Below are 24,781 nucleotides of genomic sequence, written 5' to 3' on the forward strand. Positions count from 1 at the left end.
CCACAGTGGAATCAGCTGCCTGGGGAGGTGGTGAGCTCCCCCTCGCCCGCAGTCTTTAAGCAGCGGCTGGACAAACACTTGTCAGGGATGCTCTGGGCCAGTGGTGGTGAACTTTTTAGAGACCGAGTGCCCAAACTGCGACCCAAAACCCACTTATTTATTATCGTAAAGTGCCAACATGGCCATTGAACCTGAAGACTGAGGTTTTACTTTAGAAAAAACAACTCATACACTAACTTAAAAGGATCCAAACAAAGTAAGGAAAGCAATCCCAAATGCTTTCATTTACTTAAAATTATTTGGCAGAGAATTCGACACTTTTTTTTTGAGCCCCCGGAGGGGATTATTTTTATTGATTTTTTTAACACTACAAAAAACAACAGAAAAGGGGGAGGGGAAAACTACTGACTAAAAACCCAAGAGAGGAGATCCTCTAACTAGCTTTATTTTTTAGCATCCAAACTTATCATCTTTGTACTTATGAAAAATGCGTCAATCTTTTAGAACTTTTAACCCTCCCCATTTACATTTAATTGCCCAATAACAGTGCCCCCCATCATCCCCTGGAGAATTCGACACTTTAATGATGGTCTGGGCCTGCTTGGGGTGATGGCACGCGTGCCCACAGAGAGGGCTCTGAGTGCCACCTCTGGCACCCGTGCCATAGGCCTGCCACCACTGCTCTAGGCTGATCCTGCATTGAGCAGGGGGGTGGACTAGATGGCCTCTGTGGTCACTTCCAACCCTGGGATTCTATACCCCCTCTGAATGTCTCTTGCCTTGAGAAACCCTACGCAGGTCACCATAAATCGGCAGCAACTGGATGGCATAATAACCTCGGCGGCAGTGAGGGTAAAGGGGGACTAACTCAGTCATCAGACCGCCCTGGCTGACGGCAGTGTTCCATCTAAGTTGAGTTAGTGTGAGCTAGCTCACAGTTTTTTAGCCTCCGGCTCACACATTTTTGTCTTGGCTCAGGAAGGAGGGCTCCAGAACACACTAATTTATGCAGTAGCCAAATCACCTGCTCAAAACTTTAATGCCAGTAGCTCACAAAGTAGAATTTTTGCTCACAGGACTCTACAGCTTAGAGGGAACATTGGCTGACGGTGGGCCTCGACCTGGCCTACCAGACAGGGTTGTTGTTGTGTGAAAGGAAAGGGACCTTTACACATAGCCCAGGGTTCCTAGGAAGAAGGGGGAAAGTGGGAAATAAATCCCCCAGAGATGTAACTAGCTTTGACGCTGGGGACCAGTGTTCCCTCTAAGCTGAGTTAGTGTGAGTTAGCTCACAGTTTTGTAGCCAACTCACACATTTTCGTCTCAACTCAGGGAGGATGGCTTCAGAGCGAACTAATTGATGCAGTAGCCAAATGGCTCGCTCACAACTTTAATCCCAGGAGCTCACAAAGTAGAATTTTTGCTCACGAGACTCCACAGCTTAGAGGGAACATTGGGACACACCACAAATCCCCCTAAAGCAGTAACCAAACTTTGAGCACCCTTCCCCCGGATTCCGACTTCACTCCCCTGAACAGGGGAGGGGGCGTCTCGCCCAGGTGTGGATCGGGGGCTCTCTGACCACCGCGGTCCCGCAGGGTCTTGGAATTACAGATGACTTCCAACTGAAACAAAGTCAGTCCCCCTGGAGAACGCGGCTTCTTTGGAGGGCAGGCTCGACGGAATCATGCCCCACTGAGGTCCCGGACCAGATTCTACCCCCCAAATACCCAGGAATTTCCCGACCAGGATTTGGCAACCCCAGCCGCTCCGAGTGACACCCCGCCGCCCGCCCCTCCTCGCCCGTTTCCCGGCCCCGCGGCGCCCTCCCGCTGGCCCACCTTCGCCTCCAGCAGCAGCAGCCAGGGCAGCGCCGAGCACAGGAGCTCCAAGGAGCAGCGGCGACGCCTCCTGCGTCACACACTTTCTTGCTGAAGCCGGCCTGCCTCTCGGGGTTGTTGTGAGGGAAGAACGGAGGCGCGGCGATGGAAGCGCGCCGCTCTTCACTCCTTGGGAGAAGGGCGGGATGAGAAGCGACTAGATAAACACCGTCCGCATCGGGTTGCCAACTCTGGGTTGGGAAATGCCTTCGGGTCCGGTGGTGAAGCCTGGAGAGGAAAGGGTTTGGGGGAGGTGCGGAGGGGACCGCAGTGGGGTATAAGGCCGTGGAATCCACCTTCCAAAGCAGCCATTTTCTCCAGGGGAAGGGGCCTCTGTCATTTCTTGGAGATCGGTTGGAATCCCAGGAGATCTCCAGGCCCCACCTGGAGGTTGGCAACACTGTAACAACCTATCCACCACTGTCCGCCCATCTGTCTGCCAAGGGCCCCGACGAGGCAGGCTCTAAACCACAGTGCTTTGGCAACGAGAACTGATGCTGTAGCCATACCGTACCCCCACCCTGCAGGGATAGAAGCAGTTCAGGAAACGGGGTGGTGATTTGAGCCAGAAATGGCAAAAAAAGAGTTAAACGGCCGTCCCATTCTCCTCCCCCAAGCACTGCGGGCCCCGGCGGCTGCGTTCTGCTAAAAATAAATCCCCCTGGAGGGAAAAATAATAATCACCAAACTTCACCTAGCCTGTAGTGTGTTTCTTCCTTTTGCTGCCAAATTACAGTGACCCCATAAGGTTTACAAAGCAAGAGAGGAGACGCTCAGAGGTGGTTGGCCATTGCCCGCCTCCGCATAGCAACCCTGGACTTTCTTGGTGGCCTCTCATCCAAATACTAACCAGGGCTGACCCTGCTGAGCTTAATACACCTCCTGAGGTCCGGGTCTTAAACCAGTTGACCTGGAGATTTCACAATGTTTCACCTGGAACATTCTGTGTTTCTTAATTGGCTGTATGCTGGTAACACAATGTCCTCTTTATCCTTCAATTTACCCGGTTACCTGTTAAGCCGAAACTTAAAGCCAGAAGTGAAATTAATAAACCTAAAGTAAAAGCCAGAAGTGAAACTGACATAATTCAACTGAGAGAAGCCCTTTCAATACACCTCATGAGGCCAGGGTCTTAAACCAGTTGACCTGGAGATTTCACAATGTTTCACCTGGAACATTCTGTGTTCCTTAATTGGCTGTATGCTGGTAACACAAGGTCCTCTTTATCCTTCAGTCTACCCCGTTACCTGTTAAGCCCAAAATTAAAGCCAGAAGTGAAATTAATAAACCTAAAGTAAAAGTCAGAAGTGAAACTGACATAATTCAACTGAGAGAAGCCCTTTAAGACTGGCACTTAATAGCAGGGTCAGAGTTAACCTACCTACTGCACTGCGTTGGATTCTTCTGTTGAACTTACCTGTTGAATTTTCACCCATAAAATTGGAGTTAACTGACCTGATGTACTGCACTGGAGTGACTGGACTTTCCTAAGCTGAGTTTACCTGTTGTATTGTATCTGTTGCGAATTCAGATGCCCCTGCTGTAGAAATGGTTAAGGTCTTGTATATTTAAGCTTCAACTAGAGACTTTTTGATGTGAATTGGGATATATTATGTAGGGGAAGCGTATAGCTGATAATAGAAATAGAAGGTGGTTTATATAATAGAATTTTATAGATATTGAATCACACAGGGTATCGTTTATTAAAATCTTTACTACCGTTTGTATATTTTGTATGCATGGTGTGTTTTGTATCTTTCGTCTCCCAAACACTGTGGTTCCTTGGATTGTTTAGTTTCCAATCGGGGCTATCCAGGTCAGGGTAGTTTCAGAGATGCCGCAGTTCCCCCCCACACACACACGCACACACAGCTCAAGCAGATGTGTTTTGTTTCTTTTGTACACAGTTGTGCTGTTTGGAGAAACTTTAGATCTGATACGTTGCGAGGGAAAGTGCCGTCAAGTCACAGCTGACTTAAGGCAACCCTGTAGGGTTTTCAAGGCAAGAGACGTTCAGAGGTAGTTTGCCGTTGCTGGCCTGCTGCACTGTCATGACCCTGGTATTCCTTAGAGGTCTCCCATCCAAATACTAGCCAGGACCAACCCAGCTTAGCTTCTGAGATCTGACAAGATCGGGCTAGCCTGGGCCATCCATGTCAGGGCCGGGATCTTTTACAACACCAATAGTTGCAATCATCCTCTGTCTGTCTGTCTACCTACCTACCAGCTGAAAGTAGCACTTCGTGCACTAGATGAAGTGGCATTTGGTCCCTAGAGCTTCTGCCGCAACAGAAGTGTTTGGCCCAAATTGCTCGTTTCATTGCAGATCAGTGGTCAGGTCACCTTTAATGTCAGAAACTGCTGCTAAGATAGGACAGACGGGGGCCGTGGCACAGAGGTAAGGGGGTCTTCTACCTGTTTCCTTCCCCGTTCTGAGTTCTAGTCAGGGTGCCAAGGATTCGCAGCCTGAAACTCTCATTGCGCTGTGCTGCACTGTGCTGTGGAAACATTAAATGCAATAGTTGTGTTCCCTTTCTTTTTTCTTCTTCCCCTTTTTTCCCTTCCTCCTTTCCCTGCTGGGTTTTCCTACAGCAGCAGGCTTAGCCTGTCCCCGGCACTTCTTACGAGCAGCAAGAAGTACAGGACTCGCTGCTGGCAGGAAGGTCTTTGCAGTGCCGTTTGCAGAAGGCCGAGAAAGTCGCGCTCTGAATCTAGCTAGGCGGGTGCTGTGGGTTCAGTCCCTGCTAAGAGCAGTTCCTGTCAGAGCTCTCTCAGCCCCACTTACCTCACAGGGTGTCTGTTGTGGGGAGGGGGAGGGAAAGGAATTTGTAAGCTGCACTGAGACTCCAGGTGAAGGGCGGGGTATAAATTCAATCTCCTCGTCCTCCTCCTCTTCTTCTTCTTCTGACTGGGGACACAAACCATTCCCATAACTTTATTTTTGTTCACAGTTTCCAAAGGTTCTATCTTAGTACATTTACAAGGGGAGACCCGCAGGTTTCTTGTGGGGAGGGGGCATTTCTCCCACCTTTGCTTCCCTCTCCCCCCTTCTCTGTCAAAGTTCCTCCTAAAGAATCCCGAGAAGCAGGTGTTGGGGAAAGCATGTCTCTGTTTGAATATCTGCTGTCCGTCAAAGTAGGCACTGCTGAGTTCCATGGGCCAATGGTCTGCCCTGGGGTTCCATATTTATTTAAAATATTTGTACCCTACCTAGCAGTTCGAAAGCAAGAAATTGCAAGTAGATAAATAGGTACCACTTCGGTGGGAAGGTAACAGCGTTCCATGCACCTTGGTGTTTAGTCATGCCGGCCACATGACCACGGAAACGTCTTCGGACAGCGCTGGCTCTTCGGCTTGGAAACGGAGATGAGCACCGCAACCCTAGAGTCGGATTCGACTGGCTCTCGAGCAAGGGAACCTTTACCTTTACCTTACCCTACCTTGTAGGCCAAACAGAACGGTGACAGCCGTAAGGACCAACCTTGTAAGCATCCGAGGTGTTAGAAAACAATACGCAATTCAAGACAGTTCAGAGTCAATACACACCGTTTAAGTAAAGTGCGCTGTCAGGTCGCAACCAGTGTTCCCTCTAAGCTGAATTAGTGTGAGCTAGCTCACAGTTTTTTAGCCTCCGGCTCACACATTGTTGTCTCAGCTCAGGAAGGGATGGCTCTGGAGCAAACTGATTTACACAGTAGCCAAATTGCTCGCTCACAACTTTAATGCCAGTCGCTCACAAGCAGTGTTCCCTCTAAGCTGAGTTAGTGTGAGCTAGCTCACAGTCTTTTAGCCTCCAGCTCACACATTTCTGTCTTAGCTCAGGAAGGATGGCTCCAGAGCAAACTAATTTATGCAGCAGCCCAATCACTCGCTCACAACTTTAATGCCAGTAACTCACAAAGTAGAATTTTTGCTCGCAGGACTCCACGGCTTAGAGGGAACATTGCTCACAAGGTAGAATTTTTTTGCTCACGAGACTCCACAGCTTAGAGGGAGCGTTACCAACTCACGGAGCCCCCCTGAAGTTCCACCTCATGTGGTTTTTCGAGGTGAGAGAAGAGCAGGGGTGGTTTGCCGTCGCCTTCCTCAGTGTATAACAACCCCAACCTGCCCTGGCAGTCTCCCATCCAAGTCCTGATCGTGGAGAAACCCTGCTTAACTTCCAAGCTCTGATGAGTTCAGCCTAGCCCAGACTATTAGAACTGCTACACAAACAGTTCACTGTCCACCAAATGGCACCAGGCTGAAAACAGTCTTGCACGCCTTTCTGAATGCTGGCGAGCAAAGGAGCCTGCTGAAAAAAACTCCAATAAGCCGTGACCCATCTCAGACAATGCTGGCGAGCTAACGGTTGCCAAAAGGACTGTCAGAGGTGAGGGTACTACCAAAAGAAGGCTGTCTGGGCACAACTGGTGCATTGAGCGCTACTAGTGCATGGAAGTTCACAGGGAGATGCGCTTGGAGAGGTACCAGGGTATAAAGCAGCTTCATAAGAGGGATTCCTTCCTCACAGCACAGCCAGCTTAACTTTAAAGATAAAGGTTTCTCTTGCTCGAAAGCCAGTCGAATCCAACTCTAGGGGGCGGTGCTCATCTCCATTTCCAAGCCGAAGAGCCAGCGCTGTCCAAAGGCTTCTCTGTGGTCATGTGGCCGGCATGACTAAACACCGCCGAGGTGCACGGGACACTGTTACCTTCCCACCGAAGTGGTCCCTATTTATCTACTTACAATTTCTTGCTTTTGAACTGCTAGGTTGGCAGGAGCTGGGACCAGAGAGGGGAGCTCCCTCCGTCACGCGGGACTCGGGTCTCGAACTGCCGAACTACCAACCTTCCGGTCTGCAGCTCAGCAACTTAACCTCTGAGCCACTGCGGCCCCCAGCTTGACTTTACCCTTTGCCGGTTTGCTTCCTTGCAGGCCTTCTTGCCCAGCCCATTTATTTTCCTTGGCAGGGACTCTGAGCCTTCATGGTGGTGGAAAGTGCCACCAAGTCGCAGCCAAAGCCCTGGTGACCCAGTCGGTTTTTCAGGGCAAGAGGTGTTCAGAGGTCTTTTGCCATTGCCTGCTTCTGCATCACAACCCTGGACTTCCTTGGTGGTCCCCCACCCAAATCCTAACTAGGGATGACCCTGCTGAGCTTCTGAGATCTGGCGAGACCAGGTCAGACCGAGCCTTCATAGTCCCTTGCAAACAGGGACTAGGGTCTCTTCCCATGTGGGAAAAGCCCCACTTGTTGGATGTCTGCCTGTCTCAGGGCACTATTAAAGAAACAAAGGTGCTGGGGAAGACGTTCCCGCTCCTCCTTGACAGAACTCAGGGCAACTGGTTTTTCCCTCCTGTGTTTTATCCCCACAACAGCCCTGCAAGGTAGGTTCAGGGGATGTGTGCAGGGGTCATTTCGTAGAAAAAGAGCTGCAGGAGCTCATTAGCATAACTTATTAGCATATGCCACACCCCCTGACATCACCGGAAGTGTGCACCAGCCCCTCTGACAGGCAGAAGCACCTGGGATCCATTCTTTCCCCCCTCTCCCTTCCCTTCGCCTCCAAGTCGGGTGAAGGAAAAGGGGAGGGGGAGGATCTCAGGCGCTTCTGCCTGACATAGATGCTGGCGTGCCCATAGCCAGCCTGGGTGAATTATAGAATCATAGACTCATAGAGTGGGAAGGGACCTCCAGGGTCATCTAGTCCAACCCCCTGCACAATGCAGGAAATTCACCAATACCCCCCCACACACCCAGTGACCCCTGTTCCACGCCCAGAATATGATAAAAAAAACCTCCAGGATCACTGGGGGCCAAACTGGCCTGGAGAAAAATTGCTTCCTGGCCCCAAAGTGGCGATCAGCATTTCCCTGGGCGTGTAAGAAAGGGCCACAAGAACTAAGCACTGATGCAACCCTTCCTGCTCTACCTCTCGTGATTTGCCTCAGTTCACACAATCAGCATTATGATCCTTTCAAAGTTGAAGGCATGATATAAATGCAAAGGACTATTTGTAAGATTATCTGTAAGACACAAGACCAGGATGCATCTCACTTCTGGCAAGCACTTCAAAAGACCCTATCACTTAGCTTCTATTGCCCCCCACACACCATACCCTGGAATAAGAACATAATATCAGGCCATACCACATTGCAATAAAGCTCCTACAACTGTATACAGAAATACTGAGCTTCCTTACCATTTGCCACAACTAGCCCACCACACAACCAGGATCAAGACTCCTAAGTGGACCAACAGAAAGGCATACACTCGTTTGAGAAACTGAGTATTACATTACAACACCTCTGGAACATTACAGATCAGTAGAAGCAGCATTGCACAGTGGTCAGAGTTGCAGATTGATGTGGGGAGACCCAGGTTTGTATTCTCTGCTGGCTGAGTGACCCCGGGCCAAATCTCCCCTTCTCTACCTAACCTACCCCACAGGGTTGCTGTGAGGATGAAATGGAGACTCATGGGCAGGGTACCCAGCTTCCCTGGCAGGAACACTATGTTAAGAAATCTCTCACAATTATGCAGCCATAGCAGGCAGGAGGGAAGGAGGCGAATACCTCCAGCGCCAGAGACTTGTAGAGGAAGAGTCAAACTTTGGGGACTCACCCGTGCACCAGAGGGCCAAGGCAGCAGGAGGCAAGAAGCCTGGGCGAGCTGGGCTCCTCCATGCCTGGCAGAGATGAGGTGCAGAGGCGAGAGGTCGGCAAGCAGAAGAGGCACTCAGACAGCCACACAAGCTGCGTACAAAGAAACTCCCCCTGCCCCAAGCTTCAGGGCTGCCTTATTAAAGGAGTGCGGAGGCCAGACTCGCAAATGAGAAAAAGCAAGCTCAGGGCTCATGGGTCGCATTTTGGGCGGTGGAAGAGGAACCGGCTCCATTCCTGGAGTTCTCTCGAGTTCCTGCGCTTTTGGTTTTGCTTTTTGCCAATCCGCCTCCCAAGACTGCTCCAGGTGCTCCGGCCTGAGGGCTGCTGGGGGCTGCTCCGCCACCTTCCCTTCCCATGGTTTGCTCGCGGAGCTCGAGCAAGCTGGCTGCTGGAGGGAAGAAGAGGCGGTTTAAACCACCTTCCCCTCCCTTGGCTTGCTCAGGATCCCCCCCCCCGCTGCAGAGAGCCTGAGCAAGCTGGCTGCTGGAGGGATGTGCATTCGGTTCGTCTGAACTGAATGCACCCCTGAAAATGGCCCATTTGGGCCCCTTTCAGGCTGCTGCGGGCCAAATCAGATTCTCTGATCTGAATTGGCTTCCCGCAGTTCGGCCCCATTATATCCTATGGGCCATTGAAGTCAATGGCAAAAACATAGGGTATATTCTGGGGGCTGGAGGAGAGGGGGGTTAAGGGATAGGCTCCAAAATCACAGGGTAGCTGCTGGAGCCTCTCCTCAAGATACCCGCCATGTTTCAGGAACATTGAACCAGGGGGTCCAATTTTACGGGCTCCCAAACAGGTTGCCCCCATTGCCTCCATTGTTCTCTATGGTGGGAAAAAGTGGAATTCACACACGAGAGGTGGAATTTGCCCCTACGAGTCCAATGCCACCACCCCGGGGCTCAGGGAGTCAAGGGAACATTTCGCCCCTCCCCTCCCCCCATGCGGGCGTCGCAGCTGCCGCCAAGAACACCTACGGTGGCCATAACGTTTTAAAGAGCCCCTCCCGAGAGCTGGGGGAGCCAGAATGACCTCTCGGGTGTGATGTTCGAGCGGCAACGTCACTGGGACATCACACGCGAGAGATGGAATTTGCCCCTACGAGTCCAATGCCACCACCCCGGGGCTCAGGGAGGCAAGGGAACGTTTCACCCCGCCCCTCCCCCCTGCGTGGGCATCGCAGCTGCCGCCAAGAACACCTACGGCGGCCATAACTTTTTAAAGAGCCCCTCCCAAGAGCTGGGGGAGCCAGAATGACCTCTCGGGTGTGATGTCCGAGCGGCAACGTCACTGGGACATCACATGCGAGAGGTGGAATTTGCCCCTACGAGTCCAATGCCACCACCCCAGGGTTCAGGGAGGCAAGGGAACGTTTCGCCCCTCCCCTCTCGCCTGCGCGGGCATCGCAGCTGCCGCCGAGAACAGCGACGGCGGCCGTAACTTTTTAAAGAGCCCCTCCCGAGAGCTGGGGGAGCCAGAATGACCTCTCGTGTGTGATGTCCGAGCAACGCCAAGAACAGTGGCGGCGGCCATAACTTTTTAAGGAGCCCCGAAGGAGAGCTGGGGGAGCCAGAATGACCTCCCGCGCGAAAGGTGGAATTTGGCCCTACGAGTCCAAGGCCACCACCCTGGGGCTCAGGGAGGCGGGGGAAGGTTTCCCCACCACCACCGTGTCCCAACTGATGGCTGGTGGGAGCAGGGGGCGGGGCTTATGTGCCCGCCCCCTGGGCTCCTGACTGGCGGAGCGGTGTTCCGGTGCGCTCCGGCAGGAACCGAGGCCTGGATGTGTGTGACTGTCCTGCGGCTTCCCAGTGGAGTTGCCTGGCACCACACAGATGTGAACGCAGGCTTCCCAGATCCTTGTGTACCATGGTAACTGCAACACTTCAGGCCTGAAAGAAGGAAGCCAGCCCATATCTCCTGCTTGCCTAGGTCTTGGCTACCTTGGGCTACCTCTGAACTACCCCCCAATCCACTGCCTACCCTCCGCCTGCCCCCAGCCCTGTCTGCCTTGTGCTGGACCTCCTGCTTAGGGTTGCCAATCTCCAGGTGATGGCTGGAGATTTTCTGGGGTTACAACTGATCTCCAACTTTTTCCAACGCTTCTTGGCTACTCCTAGATGCGTCTCGGGCGCAGCACTGAGAGCAGAACTAGGCGAATTATCGATGGAAGCTAGGGCTTGGATGAAAGCATTTTTCTTTAAAGTAAAAGTTTTAAAATCTGAGGGAGGATCTACTCTGCTTGGGCTTATCCAGGCAGATACACATTGCAGCCAATGGGATCAACTATTGGAAAAGAAAATGAAATGCCTAGGAATAAGAAATGATAGGATTAAAAATACAGAAACTAAAGACATTAGGAGACAAATTTTAAAATCTGTAAGGAAATCGGATGCTACGAGTACGTCTATTAAGGCGCGCAGGGTATGTTCAACACTTCATTTGGGAATTGCCCTCCTGATGCAACTGCCGAAATATTTTTATCGATCGACAGTCCCAAAACTAAGAAGAGCTTTTACTTTGGCAAGACTGAACGTTCTTCCCTCAGCAGTTTTGGAGGGCAGATATAATAAAGTATCATACTCTAATAGAACATGCAGATGCTCATATGACACAATCGAAACCATCGAACGTATGATTATGGAGTGTCCTAGAGTCGATGAGCGGAGGGCTAATTTAGTCACCCCTTGACTTAAAGATATGGAACTGCTAAATGTGCGAGCCCAGGTGTCATGGCTACTATCGGATACCAATGATCGTGTCACCCTCTCGGTGGCAAAATTCATGGGCGCAATAATCAAATATAAGAAAAATAATACTGAGTAAGGTCTTTTAAAATATTTTCTTTGGTTCTAATTTTAGCTTAAGGTGATAGCCATATGAGCAGTAATGGATGGATGGATGGATGGATGGATGGATGGATGGATGGATGGATGGATGGATGGATGGATGGATGGATGGATGGATGGATGGATGGATGGATGGATGGATGGATGGATGGATGGATGGATGGATGGATGGATGGATGGATGGATGGATGGATGGATGGATGGATGGATGGATGGATGGATGGATGGATGGATGGATGGATGGATGGATAGATGGATAGATGGATGGATGGATAGATAGATAGATAGATAGATAGATAATAGATAGATAGATAGATAGATAGATAGATAGATAGATAGATGATAGATGATGGATGGATACAGGGCTATTTTGGGGCAGGAACGCACAGGAATGGAGTTCCAGCTGGCTCCTGAGTTGGCCACACCCAGCAGGAACTCATTAGCATAATAGGCCACACCCAAGAGCAGAAACCCATTAGGACTGGCTACAGTAGCCATGTGTAACCTAACATGCAAAGGAGTCCCTGCTACAAAAAAAGGCCCTGGGTTTTGACAACAAACAAGGTAAACAGATTAAGAAGCAAAAGGTGGGTGTGGCTGGACGACCACACTTCTGGCAACACGGGGCTGCGGCCTAATATGCTAATAAGCTGTGGTGTCAGGGTGTGGCCTAATATGCTAATGGGGTTCAGCTGTTGGGTGTGGCCAATTATGCTAATTAGTTTTCTACAAAAAAAGCCCTGGATAGATAGATAGATAGAATTGATCTCCAGGCGACAGAGACCAGTGAATGGACAGAGATGGAATGAATGGCCATTTCGGAAGGTGGACTCTATGGCATTCTACCCCATTGATCTCCAGGCGACAGAGACCAGTGAATGGACAGAGATGGAATGAATGGCCATTTCGGAAGGTGGACTCTATGGCATTCTACCCCATTTAAGTCCCTCCCCCAAGCCCCACCCTCCTCAGTCTCCACCCCCGAAATCTCCAGGTATCCCCCAACCCAGAGCTGGCGACCCAACTCTTGCTGCCTCCAGAATGCACAGATGTCTTCTGAGTTACTTTCTTTCCAATTTATAATTTTTATTTTTTATAAACACCCAAACAAACCATACAACAGTTATTAAACATATATCGGTAACTATAACCATACATAAATGCCTAGAAGGAATGCTGTAACAAAATCAAGATTCATATCACATAGAAAAACACCTTAACAAAGGAGTGCTCATATATCATAAATTTTCTTAAAAGTACAATAGGTTTGTATAATAAGGATTTTTTGGTACAATGTTACTATTTGCTAAATAGTCTACTATAGGAAACCAAATTGCTTGAAAAAGCTTTTGTTTATTTGCTGTATTCTTTCCACTGTTTTTTTCTGAAATCCGGCTAAGCACAAAATATTCCCAAAGTTTGTTTTGCCAACAATATAATGATGGAGCTTCTTTCGCTTTCCAAAATTGGGCAATTGAAATTCTGGCAATTGCAATCAGTATTGCTGTTTGCATCTTTACACTTTTGACCTCCAAATCTACAATCCCCAATTCTAGTACAACAGATTCTAAAGAGGCAGGCAAATGGACAGCATTAATTTTAACAATTTGCAATAAAATCTGTTTCCAAAAATCTTGGATTATTGGGCAATACCACCAACAGTGGGCGAAATCGCCCACCTGACCACATTGCTTCCAGCATATAGATGGAATAGTTGGTTTCATTTTATGGAGCCTGGCTGGTGTCAAATACCACCTGTGTATAACCTTGAATGTATTGAATCGGACATTAAATACTGGTGATGTGTTATTTGGTAGTGCCCATATTTTCTGCCAGGTATCTTTTGTTAGTGTTTGTGTACAATCCATATCCCATTGATTTTGACTTTTCAACCGTGTTTCCTTATGTGCTAAACATAATACCTTATATACTTTAGAGATCAAGCCTTTAACTCCACCTTCTGAGTTACTTTCGACCACATTTTCTGCCGAGGTAATTCAGTTTCTAAAAGGCTAGAAGTAAACACACGACTGAGGCGTCAACAACCCAACGATCACAGGCTGCTGGTGGTTTCTTCCGCCGTTCGCTAGCGCTGGTTCCCTTGCCCGGACTTCCCCTTTGACTTCCACGTTTGCAGGATAAGTGCTCGTCCTCCGCACACTTCTCCAAATCTGCTTCCTCAAATGGAGATTGCCCAAGAGGAGACTGGGAAGGAAACGAGGTTGATGAAAGTCTGCTGGTGATGGTGACCATTGGGCTGCCGAGTCAACATGCACAGGGTCCACCGAGGTCAGTCTTCTGTTCTGTCGCAAGAGAATTACATTTTCCCAGCATTCAACTAGGGTTGCCAGGTCTGGGTTGGAAAACACCTGGGGACTCTGGGGATGGATCCGGGAGAGGGCGGGGTTTGGGGAGGGGAGGGGCCTCAGCAGGGTATCGTGCCATAGAGTCCACCCTCCAGAGTAGCCATTTTCTCCAGGGGAACTGGTCTCTGTTGTCTGGCGATCAGTTGTAATAGCAGGAGATCTCCAGGCCCCACCTGGAGGCTGACAACCCTAAGCTGTGGGGATCTGCCAAGTCTGATTCCCCACTCACCATACCCAACCAGTGTGTTTGCTAGGTGTGTAGAATGCAGTTCTGCAAGCATCGCAGGCACCAATTGGCTTGTGACCATATCATTGTCGAGCAATGAGAAACGTTCACACCCACAACATCCTTTAGCAAACGCCGGACAAAAATGGTTAACGCAATCTTTTAAATGTCGTGCTTCTTTACAAATACAGGAAAACTGAAATCGTTTTTTCAGACTATTGGCACATGTTGTACACTTCGGGCTACCACCAGTTGGGGTCTGACGTTCTTCCGGAATTAACATTGAAGCCAAGACTGGAGGAAATGTAGACAAAACAAGGGGAAAACACAGTATGTCCTCCAGATCACCTGAAGGAAATGGCTGCTTCAGAGGGCAGACTCTATGGTAAACCATAGAGTCTGGGAGAAATGGATGTCCTAGAATGACATCCCTTCCCGGCTGGGCTCCCTCCCCTTCTCAGACGCTGCTTTCCCCTGGCACCCCCCCCCCCAAATCTCCAGGAATTTCCCAAGCCAAAATTAGCAACTCTATGTACACTGCTCAAACACAGAGACCCTCCTCCCCTTTTGAATATGGAGTATACAGTTTGGTGTAGTGGTTAAGTGTGCAGACTCTAATCTGGGAGAGCCAGGTTTGATTCCCCACGCCTCCACTTGCAGCTGCTGGATGACCTTGGACAAGCCATAGTTCTGTCAGAGCTGTTCTTGAAAGAGCAATTCCTGTCAGAGCTCTCTCAGCCCCACCTACCTCACAGGGTGTCCGTTGTGGGGAGGGGAAGGGAAAGGAGTTTGTAAGCTGCACTGAGACTCCAGGTGAAGGGCGGGGTATAAATCCAATCTCCTCGTTCTCCTCCTCTTCTTCTTCTGACTGGGGACACAAACCATTCCCATAACCAATGTTCCCTCTAAGCCGTGGAGTCTTGTGAGCAAAAATTCTACTTTGTGAGCTACTGGTATTAAAGTTGTGAGCGAGCGATTTGGCTGCTACATAAATTTGTTTCCTCTAGAGCCATCCTTCCTGAGCCGAGACAAAAACGTGTGAGCTGGAGGCTAAAAAATGGTGAGCTAGCTCACACTAACTCATCTTAGAGGGAACACTGCCCATAACTTTATTTTTTTTCACAGTTTCCAAAGGTTCTATCTTAGTACATTGACAAGGGGAGACCCGCAAGTTTCTTCTGGGGAGGGGGCATTTCTCCCACCTTTGCTTCCCTCTCCCCCCTTCTCTGTCAAAGTTCCCTCCTGTCTTATCTATCAATCTTCCCTCACCTCACCTCCCCTTCTCCTCTCACTCCTTCTGTGTTAGCTTCCCTCCCCACCCCCTTCTCTAGGGATCCTTCCTTACCCCCTTTCTTCTCTATCCCCTATGTCTCACCCCTCTTCCCCCACCCGTTGTCAGTCTGCCCCTCTCTCCTCCCTGTTTCTCCCCACCATCACCACCACCATTTCCCCTCCTTCTGCCTCCCTTTCTACAGCTTCTTCCTGGCCGTGGGGAGGTTGTTCACTTGGGAGAGACCTGGCAGCGGTGGCGTCCCCGGCTCCATGGCCAACTTGCCGGCTGCGGGGAGGCCGCTCGCTTGGGAGAGACACAGCAGCAGCGGCATCCCCTGCCCCACGGCTTGAAGGATGACTGGCTGGCTATGGGGAGGGTGGCTTGTGGGGGGGGGAGAGTATTCCCCACGGCTCCCAAGCTGCTAAGAATTCTCCCCGCCGCCACTGCCACCCCCATGGCCAACAACACCAACACTGGCAAGTCCTGCGCGGCTCCAAGCAGCCAGGCCCGCCAGGCTCTTCGCCGCCGCCGCCTCCACCCACAACAGCAACACCGGTGAGCCCTGCACACTCTGAGCTGCCTGCTGTTGCTGCCGCCAACAGGGGTAAGTGCGTTCCCTGCATTCTTTTACTTTTGGGGGCGATTTAAGTATCCCCCCTATAGGGGTTTTTTTACAGTTTTTAGATTTTTCTGTGCATCTTGGGATCGCCCCAAATTTTCAGAAAAATCTCCCTGCCCCCAGGTGCCCCCAATGTGCAGGTTTAGATATCTGTAAGCGGGGGGGGGGCTTGGCTATTAGATATATAGACAAGAAGAGGGACCTGAGATTAAGCCTCCCCCACACACACCATTTCCCTGATCTGAAATGATGGGGGGGGGGTTCTATTTGGAAGCCCACCCATGCTGGAGGTCAGAAAATGGCTGGACGGGGTGGGTGGGGGCTGACTCCATTTCTCCATGTGCACGTCAGTCACAAGCCAAATTGTACATGGGACCCACGGTGGTGACCCCCAGACCCAACCAATGCTCCCTCTAAGCTGTGGAGTCTTGTGAGCAAAAAATCTGCTTTGTGAGCTTCTGGCATTAAAGTTATGAGCGAGCGATTTGGCTACTGCATAAATTAGTTTGCTCTGGAGCCCTCCTTCCTGAGCGAAGACAAAAATGTGTGAGCCAGAGGCTAAAAAGCTGTGAGCTAGCTCACACTAACTCAGCTGAGAGGGAACACTGGACCCAACCCATTATTGCACAATGGGTGAAGAGAGCCCTAGGCTATAACAGAAGGATTCTCCCATTTAAAGAAGTTAGGCTGTGTTCTCCCATCTTACCACAAGATGGCAGGATGGACTCACCTGAGCAGTCTGGTTGGCAGGTAAACCAGACTGAGTTAATTTCAAAGTTTGAGTCCGGTGGCACCTTTAAGACCAACGACGTTTAATTGCTGGTCTGAAAGGTGCCACTGGACCCCAACTTTCTGATGCTTCAGATCAACGCACCTGGAGTATTTTCAAGAGGGCAGTCCTGGGTCATGCCTCTCTGCCTCCCCCAGGTATCCATCCCACCTTGATCATCCCAGTGGCCCCTGTAGCATCACAGAGGCCTTTCAGGGTGACTTTCAAACAGGGACTGGATGGAACGAGCTACTCTGGTTAGTGGAGGACCTTCTGCTCAGCTGTGGGTGTTGGTGTCTTCCTCAATTAGGGTTGCCAACCCCCAGGTGGGGCCTGGAGATCTCCCAGAATTTTTCAACTGATCTCCAAACTACAGGAACCAGTTCACTTGGAGGAAATAGCTGCTTTGGAGGCTGGGCTCTATGGCAGTTTGGTGTGGTGGTTAGGAGTGCAGACTCTAATCTGGGAGGACCAGGTTTGATTCCCCACTCCTCCACTTGCAGCTGCTGGTGTGACCCTGGGTCAGTCACAAGTTCTCTCAGAGCTGTTCTCTCAAGGGCAGTCCTCAAAAGAGCTCTCTCAGCCCCACCTACCTCACAGGGTGTCTGTTGTGGGGAAGGGAAGGGAAAGGAGATTGTAAGCTGCTCTGAGACTCCTTCGGGTAGTGAAGGGCAGGGTATAAATCCAACCTCCTCCTCCTCCTCCTCTTCCTCCTCAGTTTGGTGTAGTGGTTAAGTGCGCGGACTCTAATCTGGGAGAACCGGGGTTGATTCCCCACTCCTCCACTTGCACCTGCTGGATGACCTTGGGCAAGCCATTGTTCTGTCAGAACTGTCCTTGAAGGAGCAGTTCTCTCAGAGCTCTCTCAGCCCCACCTACCTCACAGGGTGTCTGTTGTGGGGAGGGGAAGGGAAAGGAGATTGTAAGCCGCTCTGAGACTCCTTCGGGTAGTGAAGGGTGGGGTATAAATCCAATCTCCTCCTCCTCCTCCTCCTCTTCTTCATTATACCATGCAGAGGTCCCTCCCCACTACAAATCCCACCTTCCCCAGGCTGCACCCCCCAAATCATGTATTTCTGAATCCAGAGCTGGCAACCCTACATCCTAAACTCCCTCTTCTCCCCAAATCCCACCCTCCCAAGGCTGTACCCCCCCCATCTCCAGGAATCACCCAACCTAGAGTTGGCAACCCAATAGGATTCTGACCCTTAAAAAAAAGGATTGAAGAAAGGAACATCTCTGGGGGGGAGGTCTTTGAGTTCACAGCTGTTTACGCCAAGGCCCAGCTGAAAAGAAAACTAATTATGAAACTGAACTTTGACTTTTCCTGTTCTGAATGTCAAGTTCAATTCTGGGTTCTGAGCTGAAGGTGGGAGTTGCCACAGCCGAAGGAATTTAGATTCCGTCTGCAGAGCCTCCTTGGCCATTGATCTGAGCTTGATCAAAGGCTTCTGGGTTGATCTGACAAAGTGACATTTTATTCAATATTTCACTCGATGTTGCACACGCGTTTCCCCATATTGCAGGAAATGTGCTAAAGGTCCAGGGACGGAAAATTGCTGCTTCTGCTACTTGTTCTTCCTTTCATCTTCAGTTCCCTTAAAGAGGAGTTTGTTTAGGGGGAAAAAAAATCTGTCAAAGTCCACATTTTAAAAATGCTGGTACAGTAAGGTTGCAAGGAACAGTTCGAAAGAATCCCCGGACTAACTCAGGCGGAAGGGAACAGCGTTGTAGCGTTCCTGTGAATTTCTCCTTTGACAGTGGGTGTACGGCTCTTCATGGAACGCTGTTTCATCTCATTTAAGATTTATGGATTTCTTAAAAAGGGTTTTAATTCATAATTTGCAGCTTTTGTTCAAAGAACGGGGGCGTGCTTTCAGGCAAACATCTGGTTAACAAAAAATTACCCTGGAGCTACTATGGCAAGGCGTACAGTGTAATCTCTAAAGAGGATATGGAGCAACTCAAATCAAGGTTAGTTTCACAGGGTGATGGCCACGGGTGTAGGCACCTTTAAAGGGGGATTAGACAGATTCACGGAGGAGAGGTCTATCAGTGGCTACTGGCCATGGTGACTAAAGCGAACCTCCACATTCAGAGGTAGTCAGCCTCTCAATACCAGTGCCAGGGGGCAACTTCAGGGAAAGGCTTCGGCCCCTGTGCCTTGCTGTTGGACCTCTAGAGGAACTGCTTGGCCAGTGTGTGAGACAGGATGCTGGACTAGATGGACCACTGGTCTGGTCCAGCAAAGTTCTTCTGATGTTCTTATCAGGGGAAAGCCTCGGCTTCTATGCCCTGTCGTTGGCCTTCCGAAGGAACTGGTTGGCCACTGAGTGAGACAGGATGCTGGACTAGATGGGCCACTGGTCTGGTCCAGCAGGACTCTTCTGATGTTCTAATGAAGGTCTCAGCCTCTATGCCCTGTCGCTGGACCTCCAGAGAGACTAGTTGGCCACTGTGTGAGACAGGAGGCTGGACTAGATTGACCACTGGTCTGATCCAGCAGGGTTCTTCTTATGTTCTTAGGGTAGCCATGTTGGCCTACAGTAGAAGATAGCGTTGCTAGTTCTAGATTGGGAAATACCTGGAGATTTGGGGGGGGGAGTTTAAGGAGGGCGGGGTTTGGGGAGGCGAGGGACTTCAATAGGGTAGAATGCCATAGAGTCCACCTTCCAAAGCGGCTATTTTCTCCAGGGGAACTGATCGCTGTCACCTGAAGATCAGTTGTAATAACAGGCTGGACAAACACTTGTCAGGGATGCTCTAGGCTGATCCTGCACTGAGCAGGGGGGTTGGACTAGATGGCCTGTCTGGCCCCTTCCAACTCTGTGATGCTATGAGATCTCCATCCACCACCTGGAGGTTGGCAACCCTAGCAGAAGAGGTATATTTGAGTCCAGTAGCACCTTAGAGACCAACAATGAGCTTTCAAGAGTCAAAGCTCCCTTCCCTTGGTATTCCTTTAATTCAATTAGCCAGTGCCCCCTAAGAAATTTAAATGCCTCCTGACTTCAAAAAATCCGGGCTACGGGCCTGGGACAGACCCACCTACGGTACCCCCACTGCCCACCGTGCAAATAGTCTAGGAGAGGGGCTGCCCCTCTGAAACTATTGCAGCCCCCACTTAAGTGAAGAAGACTTGGTACGGCTCTGCTGTGTTGCAGCTGGGTTGAGATGCAGGGGCTGACTCATGATGTCACAGGCACCATCCAATAGGTGCCCGTGACAAGCTACCACTTTTCCACAATATTTGCTGACATGACAGACTGCTGAAGGTCTGTGGAACTCACATTTTTTTCCTGCAAGACATTTCTATTGTTTGGGTGCCGGGAGAAAGTGATGTGTCAGCAACAGAGGATCCCTTGCAGAGAAGGACATCTGGTTCCCCTATTACGAAAAGGCTCCTATATGCAGAGGTCATTTCGGGGGGGAACGCGGGGGAACGCAGTTCCCCCAGGTGAGGTACGGGGGGCGGGGCACATGACAAAGCCCCGCCCCCTGCTTCTGGCCGCCCCGCTTCCGGCCCTCATTCAGCCAGGAGGAGGCAGGAGAAGAGGGAGGGTAAGTTGCTTCCTCCCTGCCTCTCCCCACCCCTGCCTGCCTGGGGCCAGGGAGGGCCTTTGTGGGGCTTCCTTGCACTCCCGCTGGCCTTGCAGGTCCACCGCCGGGCCCCTCATGGGGCTCGGCAGTGGAGCTGCAAGGCTGGCACCAGCGGCCAGGACTGTTGGGGGCGGGGTGTGTGGCCTTATGACACACTTCCGGTGATGTCAGGGTGTGTGGCATATGCTAATGAGTTATGCTAATGAGTTCCCCCAGCTCTTTTTCTACGAAATGACCCCTGCCTATATGGATAGTTGTGATGCGGCTAGAACCTTAGAGCAGGTGAGGACTTAATTAAGGGGCCCAAAGTCTCCTCCCACCAAGGGAGGCTGCTTGGAGAATCTCTGTATGATTTATCACCCTGGCTTTCTCTCCGCGGCTACTAGCTACTGATGGACGTCTCCTCTATGGACCTACCTAAACTCCTTTCAAAGCCATCTCTGCTAGTGGCCATCACGAGGTCCATTGACTCTGAACTCCCCAATTCAATTACTCATTGAGTAAAGAGGTACTTGTTGATCAAAGGGATACCAGAGATAGAGCGCCATTTGTCTACCAAGCCGTTCTTAAAGGTAAACACTCTCAATTCGGTGGAACTGAGAATGTTTACCTTTAAGAACAACTCGGCAGAGAAACAGCGTGTTATCTCTGGTGTTAAGTGAATGACTATTATTGTTTTTCACTGGAAGTCCTTGCATACTTTCTTGATCAAAGGGATACAGCAGGTCCTGGGAGCGGTGGGAAGTACCATCAAGTTGCAGCCGACTTCCAGTGACCCTGTAGGGTTTTCAAGGCAAGAGATGAACAGGGGCGGTTTGCCATTGCCTGCCTCTGCAGAGAGACCCTGGACTTCCTTGGCGGTCTCCCATCCAACTACTAACCAGGGCAGACCCTGCTTAGCTACCGAGGTCTGACGAGACTGGGTAGCCTGGCCATCCAATGTCAGGGTGCAAGTCCAGGGAGCAGGCCATTTTCCAGACTGTTTATTGATTTACCTTTCTCTGCTCTTTACTGCAGTCTGTTTCGAAATCATGGTGGTGGGGGGTGGGCGGTTTGGAGAAAACAAAAAGATATGCACACCGTTTTTGCCAGAAGCCACCTATATTTGTTCTCAGGATTTAATACCGGAATGCTTTGAAAACTGACGAGACCTCAAAACTGGATTCACCACTGCCACTGGATTCACCAGCAAACCAGCAAACCGGGGCATCCCTCCTGCCCCAGGGCTTTCCTCCCATTGTGTAGCAGTTTTCGGACCTCGAGTTAGCGGGGTTCTGAAAAAGAAAAAGGTTTGATGACCCAGCCCATCAGATACTTGAGCTGGGCCAGTAGCCATTCTTTAGTGCCCTGGGGTGTGGGGGGGAATTAATCCACTACCGCATCCCCCAGCCAGGGTAAATCAACCATGGTGTTGGTTTACATAGGTTGATGGGGAAAGGTGGAGCTAACCGGCTACGTGTTGTTCAGATCCAGCAATAAGAGCAGATCTTTCCTCTGAAGCGAGTGGCTTCGTAAAGAGCACGGTGCAAGCTCAAAGAGCTGCAACTGTTCTTCGGCCCGGGGCCCCACAATTGCAGCAGGGCACCTTAGGAGATGCACCCGAGAGCATCGAGGACTCACCTAAGCAAGAGTCTGGAGGGCAGGTGAACCGGACTTTGTAGTCCTCGCAGGAACCTTTCTTCTGGTCTCTGTTTGCACAAGCAAATCCTTCAGCAGCACTGAAACTACAAAACAAAGAGAGAGAGAGAGGCATGACACAGCTAGCTGAATGGTGATACAGCAGGAGACGGAATGAGAAGGATGCTGAGAAGTATCAGTTCCGGCCCATTGGCGATGGTGGCTATGGCAGACCTATGGCTCACGATGGGACCCCTCTGGGTCAGGCTCTAATTCCTGCCTGCCTGCACCCTCAGGTGTGTAAGCCAGTAGAGGGCACTATAGTAATTCACATGAAGGTCCTCCTGTTGGCCCCTGGATTTTGGCCACTGTGTGACACAGAATGTTGGACTGGATGGACCACTGGCCTGACCCAACATGGCTTCTCTTATGTTCTTATGTAAGGTATAGGTGCCACATGTTAGAGTGCCTGGACACTGGAGGGCGCTACATCACTCTAAAAGGTAAAGGTTCCCTTGCTCGAAAGCCAGTCGAGTCCGACTCTAGGGTTGCGGTGCTCATCTCCGTTTCAAAGCTGAAGAGCCAGTGCTGTCTGAAGACACTTCCGTGGTCATGTGGCCAGCATGACTAAACACCAAGGTGCACAGAACGCTGTTACCTTCCCACCGAAGTGGTACCTATTTCTCTACTTGCAATTTCTTGCTTTCGAACTGCTAGGTTGGCAGGCGCTGGAACTAGAGACGGGAGCTCACTCCATCATGCGGCACCCGGGTCTTGAACTGCTGAACTACTGACCTTCCACAGCCTGCAGTTCAGCGTCTTAACCACTTGAGCCACCACAGCTCCACATCACTCTAAGCATGCATAAATGTCATCTCCTTGAATGGGTTGCCTTAACCTTTTGCCTTAACCTGGGAGCTGACTTCTGACCCCTCCTCTTTCTCTCTGCGCTTTTGTCTTCCCCATCCTTCTCATGGCTGTTCACGGAGTCACATGTCTGTACAGGCCTCTCCTGTAAAAACAAGGCCCTCATACTGTCAAACCTCGCTCTGCTTTGCTTTGCTCAGTTTGCCATAAATGCTGGGGGGAGGGACATTCCTGCCATAAATGCTAGGGGGAGGGACATTCCTATGGGGAGGGGAGTGACTGATATATGAGTGGGAACCTTTCGCTTGTAGAAGCTGTAATTTTCCTTAAAGATGCCTTCCTGTCTCCCGGAGGAATGTCTTTGAGCCTTTTGGTGCCAGCTTGCACTTATCTACAACGGGATCGTACATTCCCAGGTTGGGGTAGTGATGGCGACGGCTAGGCGGGATGATTGTGGCGTGTGATTGGTCAAGGGAAAAAGGGGTCTTCTTCGAATTACCTATATCTGTTTTGGTATGTGCCAAAATCGCCAGTTCTAACACAGTGCTGTTCTGGATCATGCACATATCTCAATAAACATATCACTGCCAAAGAGTGTGTTGTTGAGAGCAACTTGACCGGAAGTCTGACACATACTTCCATGCATGCTGGCCACTTGTGATAGGGAAAGCACTCTTTAGATTAGGCTTCTCCCTCTCGACTGCAACCTGAATGTGGATCTACCTGAATAAATGTAAACTTCACCTTTTTTTTGCAATATACTTCTTGGGAGATTTATTTACTGTACTCAGTACCACGCTTGCATGACTGGGCGAACTCTGCTATATTAACCAAACATCCCAATACCGCAACCCCAAATCCACCTGATTCTTCGGGGATCTAGAGGGCCGATCCCATGCTGCTTTCGGCTAGAGAGCTCCATGAACGCTGAAGATAAGGAGCTCTGTATCAGAAGCTGAGGGGAAAGAAGATGTACCTGCTTGAGCAGGTGGATGCTGATTGAAGTCCTGACCCTCAAATGAAGAGGCAGGCAGGTTTTCCTGCCTTTTTGATCCCGTGGGCACCTTTGGAATCCTGACAGCAACCACAAAATGGCTGCCATGGGAGATGGAACCAACCACAAAATGGCCCCCGCAAAAGGTAGAAACCCCTAGAGGAAGCCCAAATGCAAGGGACAAGAGCACTATTTTTCCAAAATATATAGTGGGAAAGAGCAGTGTGAGAGAGAATAAAACCAACACTGTAGTGGCCACTGGAAAAAAAATGTTATTTTAGTCTGCACAGCCAGTCAGATCCATTGGCCAATCAGTAGCCCTGCTGAGCAGCAGCCCCACCTACTTTCTAAGAACGCTCAGTGGGTGCCAGGAAACTGCTGGCGGATGCCAAGGCCCCATGGGCCCCATGTTGGGGAACCCCTGTGCTAAGTCATTATGTCGTTACGATCCTCATAATCCTGTTCAGTCATTATGATCCTCCTCCAAATCCAACCCAACGTAAGGGAATCACCCCACAAGCAGTGCTCTTCATACACATGACGACCATTTATTTGTGTGTGAGTAGGGCAATGTGTGTATTCACCAGTTTCGGTACACACAACTAGAAACCCAGCATTTGTGGGAGGGTATACAGGAGCTGCGGTGGCTCAAGTGGTTAAGACCCTGAACTGCAGGCTGTGGAAGGTCAGTAGTTCAGCAGTTCAAGACCCGAGTTGCCGCATGACGGTGTGAGCTCCCGTCTTTAGTTCCAGCTCCTGCCAACCTAGCAGTTCGAAAGCAAGAAATTGCAAGTAGATAAATAGGGACCACTTTGGTGGGAAGATAACAGCGTTCCGTGCGCCTCGGCGTCTAGTCATGCCGGCCACATGACCACGGAAATGTCTTCGGACAGCGCTGGCTCTTCGGCTTTGAAACGGAGATGAGCACCGCAACCCTAGAGTCGGATTCGACTGGCTTTCGAGCAAGGGAACCTTTACCTTTACCTTTATACAGGTAGATGTACCAAAGCAGGAAAATAGGCATGTTGTCCTACTAACACAAAATGGTGACTGTGCAAATTGGGAGGACTGCAGGT

General features: G+C 50.4%; 1 protein-coding gene across 1 annotated transcript in view; it reads right to left on the reverse strand.

Annotated features, from left to right (window-relative positions):
* LOC107124770 overlaps positions 1-24,781 on the reverse strand; it is a 94,616-nt gene that overhangs the window by 49,280 nt on the left and 20,555 nt on the right. The window contains exon 11 of the mRNA XM_015428280.1: positions 1,842-1,911. Within this exon, the coding sequence (XP_015283766.1) occupies positions 1,842-1,911 (70 nt within the window). The remainder of the gene's footprint in view (positions 1-1,841; positions 1,912-24,781) is intronic.

The sequence above is a fragment of the Gekko japonicus genome, unplaced genomic scaffold (genome assembly GCF_001447785.1).
Source record: "Gekko japonicus isolate JY-2015 unplaced genomic scaffold, Gekko_japonicus_V1.1 scaffold2604, whole genome shotgun sequence".
In the NCBI taxonomy this organism is placed as follows: Eukaryota; Metazoa; Chordata; class Lepidosauria; order Squamata; family Gekkonidae; genus Gekko; species Gekko japonicus.